Below are 18162 nucleotides of genomic sequence, written 5' to 3'. Positions count from 1 at the left end.
ATATAAGTCTCATGCCAAAGCTCATAGCCTTAGTACCAGTTACATAATTATAGTATAATTACATTCGTGTGACAACATATGTAGATGATACTAGTTGGTATCAATGATACCAATTATATGGTATTATCTATTATTATCATCGCACAGTAGCGTAGAGGACTCAAGTGAGGGAGTATGAAGAGAGCATAGGTGGTAAAGGAGCACGGAGTAGCAACGCCACCCACACGAAGGAGCGGCGGTGGAGCCGTCACACAAAGACTCTCGTACATGACGAGAGGCCGTTAAGTAGTTTTTCCGTGTTTAAAACGGAGAAGACAAGGGGGTTTTATGCGAAAAGGCGAAAAAAACGGCGAACTCTACTGGAGTCGCGAGCCGAGCGTACTCTCTCTCCTCCATCACCATCTCCACCTCCTTCCCACTTCCCCCCCTCGCCTCGCCTCGCCATCTCCGCGCGCCCGCGCCACCGGCAAGCCCGCCCAGATCCCCCCTCCGGCGAGCGCCGCCGCCGCCATGGACCGCCTCCGCGCGGGGAGCCCCGTCTACGGGCGCCAGCGGAGCGGCAGCAGCAGCACGGGCTCCTCCTCCCCGGGGGGCGTCTCCCCCTCCCACCACCGCTCCTCCTCCACCTCCTCCGCCGCCTCGGCCGCCGCCGCCGCCGCCGCGGGAGGCATCTCCAACGTGCGACGCACGCAGAACGTCGCCGCGCGGGCGGCGGCCGCGAGGCTCGCACAGGTCATGGCGTCCCAGAGCGCCGCCGCGGCCGCGGGCGACGACGACGACGACGACGACTACGGCAATGACCACCCGCCCCCGGCCCCCGCGAGGTTCGGCGCCGCCCGCCCGGCCCACGGCAGCAACGGCGTCTCCTTGCTTGGCCGCACCGCGAGATCTCCCTCCCCTGCGGTAATTTTGCTTCCCCCGGATCTCTTCGCTGATCTCGCTAGCCGCGGCGCCTCAACTTAGGACCTCCATGTTTTGAACTAGTGCGGTGCACGAATGAGTCATAATTGGTCAATCCCAAGTCAAATTGGGTTAGTTTATAGGCGTGCACATGATTGAACAGATTAATTTGCTAGTAGTGATTAGTGAAGCTAGTTCACATCTCGCCAATGCCAGTCACATTCTGTAATGATGTCCTCTAAATTGTTAAAATTGGGAGAAGTGATGAATGCATTGGGACTTTTGATTGGTTCGTGATCTGATCACTGCTTACCCTGTGCCCTTTTGCTAATTTGATCTCCTCGTGTTTTCATTAGTTAGGTCGGACCATTGTAGAGCCACCTCCTACTGTCCGCTCAACATCAGCTGGGAGGCCTGCCATTGCTTCGCGGCCGACCACCACGGTGGTTCCACCGATCAAAACCAACACAACATTGCGAACCCCATCACCTATTCCACCTGTGTCTGTGGAGTCTCCAGTGGATCGCAGTCGGCAGAAAAGGTACATCACTGACATTCCCCCTCATCTATTGCATGGTTTGCAGCATTCTCATTGTGCTTTCTGTATGCTATACTAGAAATAGCCTGCCTCATATTCTACTGCTCGTATGCTAATTAATGAATGCATGTTTAGTTGTACTAGCAACCTCAACAAATGGAGAAAGAATGAGTGGTTTTTACTGCCTGTGCCACTTTTTAGAATGCTAGTAATATACGTGTGCATTGTAATAGGCTCATACAACTAACGATGAACTGCACAGGCCCATATACAGTGGCGAACACAGAACAAAAATTATCGTGGGTCTTATACACGTCATAACACATATAATGTTCTTATTTTTGACTGATAATACGATTAATATAGACTAAAACAACTCAGTATTAGAATTCTATGCGGGGTCCTGTGACCCCGGGTAGGACTACATAGGAACGCCGCTGCCCATATAGAAAGGAAATGGTTTTTTTAAAGATACTACTTGATTTTTCTTTATCGTTTTTGTGGAATCGATGGTTTATGCATGACATGAGGTGGGGAAGAGGATGGATGATTCTGTTTTTAAGTAGTAGGATTAGAGAAGTGATGTTAGTAGTTCACAACATTAACTAACTTCTTGATAAAGGGATTTATTTGGCTAGAATTTTTTTAGAAGAATTTGGCTGGAGTTGTTTTTTGTAAAAAAAAAAAGGATGTATTGATGTTTTAAGGTTGAACCAACAGTTCTGTGCCAAATTCTATGTTCAATTTTGGTTGGTACAGTGGACTAGTGGAGACTGGAGAGCTCTCTTATCTCAGGTGTAGTGGATTGGAAGGTTTTGAGTTAATAATAGTGTATCCTTATTAAGGATGGTAAGTAAATTATGCATCTGAAATCTTAATCTCTTACCTAAATTGCAAAATCTGATATTTGATCGAATCAGTTGGTCAACATCTTGGGGTTGTGGGTATGCCTCTTGGTCAAGTTCCCATTACCATGCCTTGATGAACTGTGCTGCAGAATCTATTACGGCTCTGTTTTTTTCAGCTTAGGATTATTGTAATCTAGATTGTAGAAATAATCTGAGACAAACAATTAGATTATTGTGACAACTTATTATAATCTAGAGCTCACATTACTATAATCTGATAAGCTTCTCCAAGGATGCTTTTTTCAGAATATTGGGTGGCTAAAGACCCACTGCCCTTGGGTACTTAAGAGTAATCACCCACTTTGCCATCCATTACATACTTCAACTTATAATAATCCAACTTATAGTAATCTGACTCAATAATCTAGATTATAGTAATCCTAAGTGGAACAAACATGACCTAAGTTATACAAAAATTTACCTATTGGAGCAAATGATTTCTTTTGCAGTTTTACTGTGCTAAAAAGTGCATTGCTCACTAGTTAACACGTCTAGGATTAGTAAATAAAGTGTCCTTTAGTCCACCTCCAAGCCAAATACACCCTTTTTCTATTCGAAGTATGTTACTAGGGGCACCACATTACTTGTTGCATTAAAGTTTTGGAATCATCACATTATAACCATCTGAATTTCTTATAGCTTGAATTTCATTTTCGCACTTCTCAAATGTTTGTAAAAGTAGGCATCAAGCAAGTCCTTTAACCCCTTTTGCCTCAGGTTTGATACAGGGCATCTTAACTCCAGAGAATCAACGCCAAAAAGGGAGGCATCTGCACTTCAAGACGAGGTTTTCCTTATTTTTTAGAAACTAGCTACACATATAATATAAGACGAGGTTTTCCTTATTACAACTTTTTGAGGAGTGTTTATCTGATGTTTAAGACTAATACAACGCTGTCCTACAGCTTGATATACTACAAGAGGAGAATGAGAGTGTTCTAGAAAAGGTGAAATAGCAACCATAGATCTGTATATAGTGCAATCAAGTAATTGATTTTATACTGGGATTTAACAAACTATTTTCTGATCTTCGTCGACAGCTACGACTTGCTGAAGAAAAATGTGAAGAAGCTGAAGCTAGAGCCAAGGAGCTTGAGAAACAGGTCAGATAATGTTATACTGAATATTTTTTTAATGTGCTTTGTATTCTGGTAGAATTGGACATGTACACTACAGCACTAGTCATTCTGAGTCTCTCTCCAGTTCTCATTACTTTTTTTAACAGGAAGTTCCCACTACAGTTTTAAACTTGAATTTGAATTAGTGGAACATATTTTCTCCTTTACTTAAAGAAGTGTTCCTTACACCAAGTTTTTTTTTTTTTTTTTTGGTATCTGCAGTTAGCTAAGGTTGTATTTGTTGATATGCAGGTAGCTGCTCTTGGGGAAGGTGTATCATTAGAAGCTCGCCTCTTGAGCAGGTTTGTATCATGTTTGGAACTTTGGATATGCATGTCTCACAAATTCAGAACTGGTCATAGACTCATAACTCCACATTGACATGAATACTGGCAGGAAAGAAGCTGCACTTAAACAGAGGGAGGTTAGTTTTTCTTCTTGTGTTTTACCTATGGATAGCTGGCATGTCAATTTTCTAGTACTGTTTGTTTAGTGAAGATTTAGATCTAAAATTTGGAATTGGGAGCATTAGATTAGAATGAAAGTGTTGTTATTCCAACAAAAGGATGACACATTCACTGAATTTCATTTGATCCTTTTCTGCTTCGTTGTTCTTTAAATGCATATCCGGACTATGTTCATGCTAGGTTCTTATTGCAAAGTAGAAAAATTAAACAAGATATTTATTACCCATCAACAAATACTTTGTTTTTGTCTACAGGCTGCACTTAAGGCTGCGAGGGAATCAAAAGATGGTAAAGATGGGGAAGTGACAACACTAAAGCAAGAACTGGATGTAAAAATACTTTCTACCAATCAAAATACGGAGGTCTTGTTGGTTTGTATATGGCACTTTACTTGACTATGTTTTACTCTCATGCTTTGAATAGTGTGCCAAAGAAGAGGTTGCAACAGCTATGGATCAGCTAAAGGAAGCGGAGACTGAAACAAAGGCTCTCCGGTCCATGACTCAGAGAATGGTCTTAACCCAAGAGGAAATGGTTAGTCTGATTTCGGTACTCCTATATTTATTGCTTGATGTGGATTTTAATATATTCACAACTTTATGCTAGGAAGAGGTGGTCCTAAAAAGGTGCTGGCTTTCACGTTATTGGGGCTTAGCGGTTCAATATGGTAAGTTGTTTAAGAATACTTTTGTAAGAAATGTTTTTAGCATTATCTTGTATAAGCTGTTCTGTAAACATGCTCACTAGACATTTGAAAAGAAAATCAATGACTATGTGCATTCTTTATGCAAATAAATGTCGTTGCATGGTTGTTACTCACTTCTTTGCTGTTCTCTGTTGAAAGGAAGTTAAGTTATCATCTGATTTACTTTGTTTGGGTAAATATCAGTAGTGTGGGCAGTCATGAAAATTGGAAAGGCAACAATTTTTTTAAAACTTCTATGAAATTTGGTTTATTGACTTTACAGAAATGATCTCCAACATAGTTTTTGTTTCGTAGTTTGTCTTTAGATGCTGATAATTCACGTTCACATTGGAGCTGAGAATTTAGTCTGGTTCAGGGTTTTGTTTATTGCCGAGGGAGCTGAAGCCACTCCATGACGGTTGTGCGATTATCGGCAATAATCACGATAATTGCGCAAAATTCGTGCAAATTTAAATCCAATTTTTTTTAACAAAATCGCCACAGTTTTGGAAGGGATACCATGTGATTTGGCGCGATAATCACACGATTTCCTATGATAATCAGGGCGGTTTACAGTGGGTGATTTTCATGGAGAACAACACAACAATCGCGCAATATGATGATAAAACAGCGGTGGTAGGAACAATAATTGCCCTTTATCGCGTGGCATGCTGTCTAATTATTTTTTTTTCAATTTAACTCACCTCAAAATCACTTTGCGACCTCTTTTGATCGATTCAGGTCCTTTTTTTGAAAAAATTCTTCACCACTAGGTTCAGGAATTACATAACTACCACCAGGGTTTTTTTTTTCCTACCATTTTTTTCAAAATTTTTAAATTTGTGCAATATTTGTGTGCTTAGTAGTTTAGGGCCTAGGGGGTCTGAAAGTAACTAGTTGTGACTTTGGGCTGGTCTGGAAAATGCTCAATTCTAGTTCACACGTGCCAATGCTAAATCAAATGTACTGTTATCTCTTCCCTTGTTCTCGATTATCTGATGGCCCAGTAATAACTTGAAGGAGTTTATCCTGAGATTGCGGTATCAAAGCATGAGCATTGGTCATCATTAGCTCCTCTTCCCCTTGAGGTTGTTCTCTCTGCTGGTCAAAAGGCTAAGGAGGAACCCCGCAAACAAGGTAACTCTGCATCTTTATAATATACAGGTTGTAGATCGCAGTTTGTTCCATGTACTCCAGTTAATTATTCGTGGATCTTTGCAAGCAGGCGAGGATGACACTCAAAGGAGAAATAAGCTTGTGAGAGATATGAGTGATATAATGGGAGAAGGCAATATAGAAAGCATGCTTTCAGTTGAAATGGGGCTTAGAGAGCTTTCATCATTGAAGGTATTCCATTTTTTGTCAGCAATTTTTTAACTTTCTGCTCTATAGATTTCTTTGAGGTGAAATTCCAGGCATGGAAGTTGTAATTCTAACATGGTTAGACACCCAGTACTACTCTATATGATGTGAATTTATGAAAATACCCCTAGGGATTGACAGACAAATTTACCCTTTCAAATTTTATTATGTTATTTAATTAAGTGGAAAAATCAAACCAATCTACACCCTTGGATCATTTATACTGGCAGTATGTACTACCAGTATATTGTAGAAGTTCTCTTCTTGTAATACCCTCTGGAGTTTTTGTTAAAAAAAAAAGGAATATCCTCTGGAACACTGAGGTAGGAACACTTTTAAATTTGCTGCCAAACCTTCAGTTCAACTTCCACTGTAATAGAGCACTAATTAATCAGTTTTTTGTACCGAGTATTTTTTGTATGTTTGGATAGGTGACAAACCATATGTGCTGCTCTTAGAAGTACAGTTTTTCTTCCAAGTGCAAAAGCTGGCTTCATTATCACTCCATGCCTCACTAGTCACTATTCTGTAGGTGGAAGATGCTGTTGTGGTTGCACTTGGTCAACACCGGAGACCTAGTATAGTTCGGCAATTCACATCAGGTTTGCCCATTCTTATTTACCGTACATGCATATCATAATTTCTTCCGTGGCGCGAAAATCATTGGTGCCGCCTTCACTCGTAAAATACTAAGCAAGGTATGAATTGTTCTCTTTGCAGATTTTAAATCACCTGGTGAACCTAAATTTTTGGAGGCATTTGGTAATAGTTCTTCCCTTTTAATAGATTTGTGCAAACTTCCTCTACCTGTGGCCTGAGCCTGTGTTGTATGTAAACATTTCATCCTGTTATTTTGAGTTTAAATTAAATTGGACTATTTGACCTATTGCAGACCTTAGCCATGAAGAAGCAGAAGATGTTAGCTTTAAGCAGGTAACCCTTCAGCGATCTGAACTATCGAATTCATACATTTATTGCCTGTGATTTATGAAATCTATATACTGAATGCAGGCATGGCTTATATACTTCTGGAGAAGAGCTAAAACCCATGGCATTGAGGAAGACATTGCTGAAGAACGGCTTCAGTTCTGGATTGGTCGCAACGCACAGGCTCCAAATTCTCATGATGCTATAGATGGTAATGATCAGCTTTCATTTTTCAAAAAAAAAAACACACACACACTAGCACTGGGAGTTATCCACCCGTTAGTTAATGATTTACTGTACCATTTAAGTAGTCAATGTTCCCAGGATGTACTTTTATATGTGGAGCTCTTTCTCGACAGCATACCCCCTTTTGAATGATCATATAGTTATCATGTGATGCCGTTGTAGGGATCGAACCAACTGTTATATTTCCTTTTACTATTTCTTCCTCTTGTATTTTATCTCCTCTGCTTTTGCTTTCCTCATTCCCATCTGTAATCCGAAGTAGGGTATAGTGGTATAAATAATATGTGAGATACTTACATGAACCAGCTGCAGACCCAGCCTTGGGGTTGGCGTGCTTTTCTCAACGTGTAATGGACATTCGCAGCCCAAAGTGCAATGGGCAATGGGTCTGCCCCCTGACATGAACCATATTAATGTTATTGATCTTTTTTATTTAAAGCAGTTAAGGTCAGTATACAGAAGGCTTTTTGAGCATGCCCTCGTATACATGTTGTGATGCACCTATGTTTTGGTTTCGCAATTGTTTTTACCTAGATTTACACACATCGTCCATTTTCTTAACCAAAATGCATCATATTCAGTTTTTTTTTTTTTTTGCTTTGCTTTACTGAGCACTGTTAGTTTTGTTATCTGCAGTGGAACGCGGTCTCACAGAGCTCAGGAAATTGGGCATAGAGCAGCAATTGTGGGAAGGTTCACGTGCAGATATTGATCAAGATTCGTCGGCAATTGAGAATCAGTAGGCACGTCGGTCCCAGGGTTGTTTCATGGTACATGATCATTCCAGTTTTGGAGAATGGAACTGCTATTTTGCAGCTAGTCTTGGGCCCTTGCCATCATCGGATACCTGAATTGGTGCTGCAATCTCCGGGTGTTGAGCAAATGGACAGACAATCTTCGGGTCCAGAGAAGCTTGTGTAGTGCATGTGCGAGCCATTTTATCTTTTGTCAAAATATTTTTGTGAAATGTGTAATTGTTTTGTCATGGCAAGACGATGGTGATCTCACTTCATCCAATTTGTGAATTTGTGATTACGCCGCATGTGTACTGCCTGTTATCCAGCAACATATACACACAAACACCAATGAGCAAATCATAAGCCACATATTCTTCCTGGTAGTCTCTCTGAGGTGCAATTGGAGACTTGGACTCTTGGAGTTGAAACTTTTTTTTTTTTGCTTCACTTTTTTCTTTGATAATGTGACAATCTGGCCTTTGCTTTAAACAAAGTTATAGCCAGTTATTATTACATGATTATTGGCTAACTAGGGCCAAAACACAATGGCAACTATTGTGACAAGAAGACTAATAAAGCGACCGTCAAACTGAAAATAAGAAGACAATTAAATAAGCAGCTTGTATAATGATTTATTTATTTATTTGGTGTCGGTTTGACATTGAAGTATGCACCCCTGTTGTTTTTTCACGAGGAGATGCTGGGTCGTCTGTTAAATGGGTGGGTTTTTTTTTTGCAAATTTCGTAACAGGCGAGGCGTTGTACATGCCCTAAGAAACGACTAAAAAAGACAATTCTATTGGTAAATGCCATCCAAAGTTGACGTAGATTTGTAGTCGGTGTCCCAAACATACGACATGCAACATTATCGTTGTCCTCATCGCACCGTTGCAATTGTGCCTAAGACCTGAGCCATTCAACATAAATGACATCTTTGTCCTCATCACATCGATGCAGCTCTGCTCAATACCATAGTCGATATGTTTCTCTAAAAAGTACCTGCACATCGTAGTTAAAAATTTAGTAAAATGATAATCAAAGAAAAGATGGTGGGTAGCTTCATCATGCATATAGAAAAATGCGTTTCTTACTATGATTCCAGTTCCTTCTTTTTGTTAAAATCATCTCTTTAAACAGACATCACATGAATATATTGATTTTATATTCATTTGAGGGGCAATTTCAATTTCCACAGCATGTTATTCCTTTCTATGTATCCACTGTTAATTAAAGCTAAATACAGTCTGCTTCACTAAGATGCTGCTTGTATTTATAAGATGCACAGAATTAATTACTCCCCACGTTTCACAACGTAAGACTTTCTAGTTTTGCTTAGATTCATATGGATGCTAATAAATCTAGACATATATATAAATTATATACATTCATCAATTGATGAATTTAGACAAGACTAGAAAGTCTTACAATATAAAACAGAGGCAGTACAAAATATTGGATATGCAGTACTTGAACGAATAGCCCATTTAAACAGATCACGCTTTTGAGCCGTTAGCAACAAAGATATACAATTCTTATGTATTATTTTTGTTTCTCATTCATTTTTTTTCTACGGTTTATCAGCTCAACTCAACCGATCAGAGCCAAACAGCACTTATCCAACAGCAATCATGAAGAGACTGAAGCGTTGCTGCTGTTTTAAACTTTCTGTTGGATTTATGTTTGGCAGGACTAACATGAGACGGATAACCAGCCTATCCATGATCAATTTATCAAGAGCAGCACATTCGCAAAAGGTGAATGTGCCATGACAGATTGGGCTCCAGGTAACAATGGTTGTTCCTATATAATTCAAAACTTTGTTACAAACAGCATACTCACCTCACGTACGGAAGCCAAGATCCTTCAATTGCTGTGGATCCACAGGAGATGGTGCTTTGGTGAGCGAACATTGAGCAGTTGTAGTCTTTGGGAAAGCAATCACATCCCGGATTGAGCTTTCACCGGCCAAAAGCATCACCAAACGATCTAAACCATAGGCAATTCCTCCTGCCATAGTATTAAAATAAGGAGGAATTCAAGCTCAATATTCCAAAACTAGAAGCAAAATGAAACTACACATACCATGCATATGAGTACATGACAATATGAGCATGAAAACTGGCATTTATTAAAGCATCATAGAATCAATATACTGTCCAAAATCTGATGGTGCAGATATAACAAGAAACAACTAGGATTGATTCAAAAGATTGCTCTTGTTTGTCAGAAAATATTGTCTTGGTGGAACATACAGGCATATAATACATGGCGTTCAGTGTTGAACATAGCATACCATGCGGAGGGGCACCCATGTCGAAACATTCTAAAAGATAGCCAAATTTTTCCTCTGCCTGCATTGCGAATTTGGTATTTAGAGCTCAGGAAAATACGAAAGGTCATGTTTTCTGAATCAACAAGCTTGAATAGAATGCGGATAAAAACCGGTATTTTTTTAACATAATTACAGCCTTGATGCTATAACTCCCAACAATAAAATAAGTGACATGACTGACATCAGTTACTCAAGATCACAGGATATTATGGTAATAAATGGCCAGGCAGTATATCAGTGCAATTGTTGTTTCTTTGCTCTCTAGGGGGTGATTGTTTGGGTGTTTTATGTAAAAAGTCAAACGACATATTTGCAAACGAAAAATAAGTTATGAATAAAGATTTTATATACGTATTCCTAGCGATCTAAAAGTCAATGCTGAAAAAATAAACTTTGATGAAAAAACACCAAAATCAACTCCAAATTTAAGGTTGAAAATTCAAATTTTGGTTTATAAACATAAGCATAAGCCAAAAGATAGTCTCTTGACACTCAACATTGAACCTTTCTAACAGCATAATTTTCTATGATCGTTTACTATGTTATGGCATGCTTGAATTGAGTTATAGATAAAACACTATCTTATGAATGATAGTCTGCACCTTTGCATCACAAAAAAATGGTAGAGTCAAATATATATCTCAGACAATATATATCCAGAGAGGGATTTCTTCATAATTATGTCATTCCATGCCCAGTGAATAAAAAGCATACAACATATAGCAGCCTAATACTTTTGTCTCAGCATAACATTAATTACTTTTTTAATTTGATATATCAATCTACAAAATGAAAAGTGAAAGAAGCATGCTCATGGTACTCTAAATCACATGAAGTGTCATATAACTAAAAGTGATACCTGTTCAGGTGAGATACCGATGATCTCAAAAATTCTTTGTTGTACATCACTTTTGTATATTCTCAAACTGCCTCCTCCAATCTACATTTATAACATGCAGAACAGAAGTGTGTTATGATTTTCTACAGCATTAACTGAAACTTCACAGCTTTTTACATGAATTCCAGTACATATAATGATACACAGGTATTATTGATGTACCAGATCATACTCTGCACACCTTGTTTCATTGGTTACTATAACAGAAAAGGAGTCTAAACTCAAAGCAACCAGACAACCAGGCTGATGAATTAATTTAGCATCTATCTACCATGGTCAACTTGAGAAGAGCATTTAGCATCTGAGATTATAAAGTTTAAACCACATTCCAATGAATAACTAAATGCAGATGGACTTTTACAGAGGGCTATAATGTTATCATGATCCATATAAATCTAATAGATGATGAATGTCAGTAGGCCACATTTGTAATAGTCTGCAAGCATTATGATACCTCAACCCCATGGTTTGATTAAAATTTATGTTTCAATGCTTACACAGGATTTTGCATCAATGAGAATATGTATTGTGAAGGTATGGTATTTATTGAAGGTATCATGCATGAAACTTAAAGGTAGCAAACAGGCTTGAATGTAAGATTCATACAAATAAAACCTGATAAATCAGGTTAAACTCATGTACAGACCCAAGTCTAAAACAGCAAGTACCTCCACTCCATTGTAAATCATGTCATAAGCCAAGGCGCGAGCTGATGGTAGATCATCCATATCTTCAGGATTTGGTGCAGTGAAAGGATGGTGTAGTGCCTGTGAGAAGAATGGAGATGCTCAGAGGATGCAAAATACAAGCCAATCTATACTTTGAGGTACATGTCAATTCTCAATTTTGCCAGCCTCCAAATTTCTTAAATGTAACTATTTTTCCTTCTCTGATATTTAGGATAGCAATGGCCATTCATTGTAAGCATTAAAGGCAATCTATGGTATTGGTAAGCTGATCACCTGGTCACATGAGTACCATTTAGTAAATTTACCATTTAGTAAATTTTTGCTATTTGTATCCCTATAAAAACTTTGATTGAACATGTATAACTAACTGTATATGTTTTGCCTCAAAAGGTAATTAACCAATGGCGTGCATTCTGGTGGTACTACAAAGTATACTATTTCTTGTTAGTAATGTGCATTAATGGTGTGCTATTAGCAAATAAACTACAATCAATATTCTACATAACAATTGAAGTCTGAGCCAGTCAGAAAAATGGATGTTCTTTATGCTTGAAGAGTTTCCATTTTGGTTTTGAAAAAGAGTGAAGGAGTAACCAGTTATAATTTTTGAAAGAAGATACATACAAGAAAATCTAACCTCATATCTCTGCTCATCACTGTTCCATTCAAACATTGGAAAATCCGTCACCCAAAGAATTGAGTGTGCTGACTAGCATAAAGAAAGCAGAAAATGTAAAGGAAGATATCAAGAGCATAACTAAAGCAGAATATCAGGACAGTTCTGAAAAGGTAAAACTAGAAGGCAGAGAGGCGTAGAATCTCGTCAATATGCCCTGAATAACATAGAAACATATTTATAAAAAGAAAAATACCATTCGGATTGAGAGACTCACTGTGTCTATCACTTCCAACTTATGAGCGATAAATAATCTTAATCTGCCAAGAATTCGATTAGCCGCTGATTGCTCACCCAGTGCAAACAGGATAAGATCACCTGTTTTTGCGCCTAGGTGTTCCAACAACTGCTCTTTCTTTTCAGGCTTTAGACTTGACACGAGTGGACCAATTCCTTCAAGCTCTCCTGTGATAACAGTAGCACAAAATGAGAACATAAACAAATCCATGGGCCAGGCCACAAAGTTTAGAAAAAAATATTTTACCATTGTCCATAAACTTGAGAAAGGGCAGACCCTTAGCTCCAGCTTTGGAAGCTTCAGTGTAGACAGTTCCTTTCTTTAGGTCAGTATTTGAAAACTCTTTGGCACCGCCAGGCACACACAATGCCTTGATGACGCCCCCGTTTTCTAATGTATCTGCAAATATCTTGAAACTACTGCCCAAAAATACATCACTAACCTGCATTTACCAGTAAGAAAGAATAAAGCATGAGCAATAACATGATGCCCCCCATTTTCTAATGTATTAGCTGTGAATTTTTTGTTGTAATAATCACAATAACATGGGCCATTCAGTAAGTTCCTTACATCTTTCAGCTGCCAATCAAAACGAAGGTCAGGCCTATCTGTTCCATAGCGGTTCATTGCCTCCGCATAGGTTAGCCTGGGAAAAGGATTTGGCAGGTTGATATCACCAACCTCTTGGAATATCTGTAATATGAATAACCATAATTCAATCAATCATGACATGTATTCTGAGCTATGAATTAACGAACTAAGAGCTTGACTACAACAACAGTCTGATGTACAATAGCTAAATGACAGGACCAGTGACAAATCTACAGTTGTCATGGGCATTGAGCCAGGACAGGAGGCTGAGGCCTACAACCAGCAGCAAGACCTGGCCAGGTGTAGGGGGGAGGCACCCCCAGGGCACGCGTGTGAGGGTTCACATGAGATGGTGCGTGCCTACATTGCAGGAAAGAAGGTTTCTTGTGTTCAAACGTCTCAGGCATAGCTAGCGTGCATGCTTACTTTTTACTGCCGGTATTTCACTTATAGACAATGTTGAGGAGCGATGCTAACTCAAATATGAAATTAACTGAAAAAAGATAGAGAAAACAAGTACATGAAAACCAACTTACATGTCTCATTAATTCTTCGTTCAACTTCAATATATCTTCCATTGATGTAAATGAAATCTCCATATCAAGTTGTGTAAACTCTGGCTGCCTGTCTGCACGCAGATCTTCATCTCGGAAACACCTTTTATTAAGTGGTTCAATGAATCAAGACAATGTTGCAGAGCAGCATTTGAGATAAGATAATTGTTTGACTGGTTCAGTAATAATATATTCCAACAACTGAGCACAGTATACACTGAGCAATTTATATAAGGTAAAATGGAAAGAATCGAGAATCCAGCTAGTCAGTGTTATGCCATATAATCAGGCTATGACAATTAAAACGAACTAGTATTCTACAGGAGACGCTACAGGAGAAAAGGGATTATGAAACAGAGAATATAGAGCAATTCATGCAGGCTTGTAAGATAACCGAAAGATAAATTATATCTAAGAAACAAAAATCCTTCAAAATGTTGTATCTACTAACCTTGCAATTTGATAATATTTTTCAAAGCCAGAGACCATCAACATTTGCTTGAACAGCTGAGGACTTTGAGGAAGAGCATAGAACATTCCTGGCTTCAAAAACCATGTTGGAGGATATTAAGGGAACATGAAGCTCTTATTTGAAAAAGTTATAAAAAATAGCTGCAGACCACCAACAAGCACTAGACATATATAACTATGATATTTAATACAGTTGTGCATTCATAATCGTCGATATTCATAGTTAAAAGAAACCCACCAGGGAATGCAAAGGAAATGCAGAATATTTTCTATCACAACAAGAACATAGGCACAAAGGAAATCTTACAAAAAAAAAAGGTTCCTGCATCAGCGTCTATGGCAATTTTCAAAAGCTAGTTATAGCCATAAGGTTTTCTTTTAATTGGAAAAAACAATAAGGAGAAAAAGAAGAACTAACTAGATTTATCTACTGGAAGCTAGTTGTGCTTTACAATGGTAGGAGCATCCATATGAAGAAGCAATTATTACAACAGAGAACCCAAATATGATGTGGGGCATTAGGTCTTTCAAAGTTGTAGAGAATACAAGTGGAAGAAAGAGAACTGTACATTTTTCAGAAGAAACAAACGTGTTATAATCGTCTGTTAAGGGAAAAATAGTTACAGACAACTTACCTGAACTCTCGATGGGACAAGATAGTCACGAGCACCTTCTGGAGTAGACTTAGATAAAACTGGAGTCTCAATCTACCTTGGAACATACGGTAACTTTAGATCAGACACAGTAGAAATAATAGCAGATATAGACATTATAGGCACTTTAAGGTAAGATATACTAGTCATTGCGATGTCTTACACTCCAATGACTCGTTGTAAAGGAGATACAACAGCAGACAAGGTATACATGACCCATCTATTTTAACTGAACGATGTTATTTTAACCAGCAAATTGTACAGGAAATGTTAAAAAAGGAATCATCCTTATGCACCCCCTAAAAAAACTGATGATGCATTAAAATTGGAATTAGAGCCCAAGGCAAAACATGACCCCCAGGCATTAAATCATGAAAGAATGTATCTTGCCCTTTCTTTTGCTGGCACTGCATCAAAAAGAAAGTATCTTGCTATGCTGCAAATTGTCCGTTCATCTTTAGAACCAGACCACTCAGATATAAGCATACAGCCTAGAGCAGCAAACTTAGTATGAAGTAATCAATAAGTATATGTGACCGGTACACAGCATACCTCAACAAAATCATGTCTATCCTCCAAGTATCGACGAATATGCTTAACAACATTATGGCGCAACCTCAAGTTTGACTGCATTTGCGGTCGGCGTAAGTCCAGCACCCGGAATCTAGATAAAATATGAAGGTTAAAAAAAGGATCAATAAGGCAAAGAGAACAGGGTAAAGGGCTTTAGGCAAACACAGAAATGGGTTACAACTAAACATGTTTTATGTTCCTAGAAGGTAGTGTTGTAATGAAACCTACGTATCATTTGGCACCTAAAATCTTATATGCAACTTTGAATGCACAATGTAATCCCATTTATGCATGAATTCAACAAGCCTAATCAGGAATTAACCAACAAGCAACCACCATATTTGAGGTACTCATTTTTTCTCTTCCAGGAACTTAATTTATGAGCATAAAAACAGATGCCGGTACCAATGTATTATGCAGGTCTTACCTCAATCTAATTTCTTCTGGAAACTTCTCTTTTACAGTTTCAGCAGTTGTGACTGGAAAAGGCAATGAACGAGTTACTGAGTTCAGCACATATATATTATCTGCAGCAACCTACATAGGTCAACATGTAATATCATGGTTAGAGAGCATTTTTGCTGTTTACAGGACACAGGAGAAATATTCATGAAATCAACAACAACAAAAAATAAGTACTCTATTCCTTATCCTATATGTTAGCTCGTATAGCATCTATCTGTTCCCCATATATGAACAGCAAACTTTGAAGGTGTGGCATTTCTGTACTAGATAGTTGAATTTCAAATTCTTCACTTGACATATCATCTCCAGATTCTCTCTCTCTCTCTCTCTCTCTCTCTCTCTCTCTCTCTCTCTCTCTCTCTCTCTCTCCAGACTGCAAAATCAAATACCTCTATAGCCCCAGTTTTCATCTCTGGGTTGATGGCTTCTGTTGGGCGTGAACGAACCACACCCTCAACCACAACCACTGACTCTACTCTTAGCTTGCTCGCCACAGCATACACCTCTGGATATTCTGGCAAAGTTGTCACCTACACAAGGAGAACAATGGCAAAGTTATCACTATAATGGTAGTACGGTCGATAAGATCGTGTTATCTTGTAGAGATTTATCAGTCTATCAGTCACCACACACACAAAAAAAATCCCATAAAAATCATAAATTGATGTGATTATATGACTTCAATTTTCCTTTGAAATTTGTTAGATCAGCCAACATCAGATTATTGGATATTGGACATAGGTAGCCAGAAACATTGCCGGAACCACTCAACAGAAGACGAAAACAGCAGGTAAGGTCAGAGCTACAAATACTAGTCTATTAACTTGACAATGCAACTGTCCATTCCCGATCGCACAAACTGCGAATGAAAATGTGAAACCACCAGCTGTCACAGAGGGTCCTCTAAAGCATAATCATGTAGGTTAATGCAATCACTAGCATGAGAAGGACCAAACAACAGTAAACCTGCGTGCAACAATTGCCAAACCACCGGCGCATCATCACTCTTACCACTACCTCCGCGCTAAGTAAGTAAGTAAGTAACAAACAGCAGCAGGCAGTGACACTGACCTGGACCACGCCGGAGCGGTCGCGGAGGGTGAGGAAGATGAGGCCAGCGTGCGCGCGGTGGAGAGCGACCCATCCGCAGAGGTGCACGCGGCGGCCGGCGTCGCCGGCGCCGAGCTCGCCGCACAGCGTGTCCCTCGCGGGCCACCGCAGGGGCGGCAGCCTGTCGAGCCTCGCCTCGGCCTCCGGCGGCGAGGTCGCTGCGTCGGCGGCGGTGGCCGCTGGGGCTCGGAGCGGGGGCGAACGCGGGGCCGAGGCGGAGGTGGAGAGCAGGAGGAGGCGGCGGAGGCGCGAGGCGGGGGCGCGCCGCCTAGGGCTGAGCGGGTTTAGGCGGGAGAGGAGGGAGAGCGGCGAGGCGCGGAGGAGGAGGGAGGAGGAGGAAGCCATTGGATTGGAAGGAAAGCGAGACGAAGGGTAGGGGTGGATATGCGAATGCGAGGAAGGTAGATGGGCCTAGATGGGCCTTCTTGGGCTTTCAGGAATAAATCTAGACATAGCTAAAAACTCTTACCAATATAAAACTGAGTTATTTGGCCTTAAATTTTGTCCTAAAATATAAGGTATTTTATTATCCTGATGCAATGTTTTATTTCTCATCTATTATTTTTTACAATTTATTTTTCATTTATCAACTTTTGTACTATTTATTTTTCATTCATCAAATTTTGAATAGGAAATGATGGATGGGACAAGTAGTAATATGAATAGTACTATATATGCTCATATTTTGATATAAAATTTTAATCACAGAAACAATTACATTTAGAATATAGGGGAGTACTTATTACCTTTGTTTTTTTCATTTGAAACTGTAGGCGTTGACCATTTGTCTTGTTTAAAAATTCATATAATTATTAATTATTCTACTATGATTTGTTTTATATCTATAATTTACCCCTTTTTCATAAAAAATTTAAATGAGACAAATAATCAATACATATTACTAGATATAGAAAAACCAAGGGAGTAGTATTGATGTATGACTTGTGCAAGAATCTGCGAACTCAGGAGGCTGTGGGGGGGGGGGGGGGGGGGGGGGGGTTGAAGAGTGGCACGGTCAAAAGAG

At 39.3% G+C, this 18162-nt stretch overlaps 2 protein-coding genes across 2 annotated transcripts; one reads left to right on the top strand and one right to left on the bottom strand.

Moving 5' to 3' along the window:
• The first annotated feature begins 379 nt into the window (after nt 1-379).
• LOC102717955 (coiled-coil domain-containing protein SCD2) lies at nt 380-8266 on the top strand. Its single transcript, XM_006646577.3, has 17 exons — nt 380-903; nt 1257-1441; nt 3064-3133; nt 3252-3293; nt 3387-3449; nt 3717-3766; nt 3861-3888; nt 4186-4260; nt 4355-4465; nt 4538-4598; nt 5637-5753; nt 5842-5963; nt 6511-6580; nt 6699-6740; nt 6871-6911; nt 6990-7116; nt 7788-8266. Exons 1-17 carry the CDS (start codon nt 511-513, stop codon nt 7892-7894), a joined length of 1704 nt encoding a protein of 567 aa, XP_006646640.2. The 5' UTR covers nt 380-510; the 3' UTR covers nt 7895-8266.
• A 234-nt stretch (nt 8267-8500) lies between these two features.
• Nucleotides 8501-17483, bottom strand: LOC102714514 (aspartate--tRNA ligase, chloroplastic/mitochondrial). Its single transcript, XM_006645209.3, has 16 exons — nt 17100-17483; nt 16418-16558; nt 15991-16100; nt 15543-15654; nt 14973-15044; nt 14318-14409; nt 13849-13969; nt 13292-13414; nt 12968-13163; nt 12701-12888; nt 12445-12516; nt 11787-11885; nt 11080-11160; nt 10182-10239; nt 9728-9895; nt 8501-8887 (listed from the first exon to the last, which is right to left on the bottom strand). Exons 1-15 carry the CDS (start codon nt 17481-17483, stop codon nt 9729-9731), a joined length of 2016 nt encoding a protein of 671 aa, XP_006645272.3. The 3' UTR covers nt 8501-8887; nt 9728.
• Between the last annotated feature and the right edge of the window lie 679 nt (nt 17484-18162).

This window comes from Oryza brachyantha, chromosome 1, assembly GCF_000231095.2.
Source record: "Oryza brachyantha chromosome 1, ObraRS2, whole genome shotgun sequence".
NCBI lineage: Eukaryota > Viridiplantae > Streptophyta > Magnoliopsida > Poales > Poaceae > Oryza > Oryza brachyantha.
This window is presented reverse-complemented; position numbering and strand designations above follow the sequence as displayed.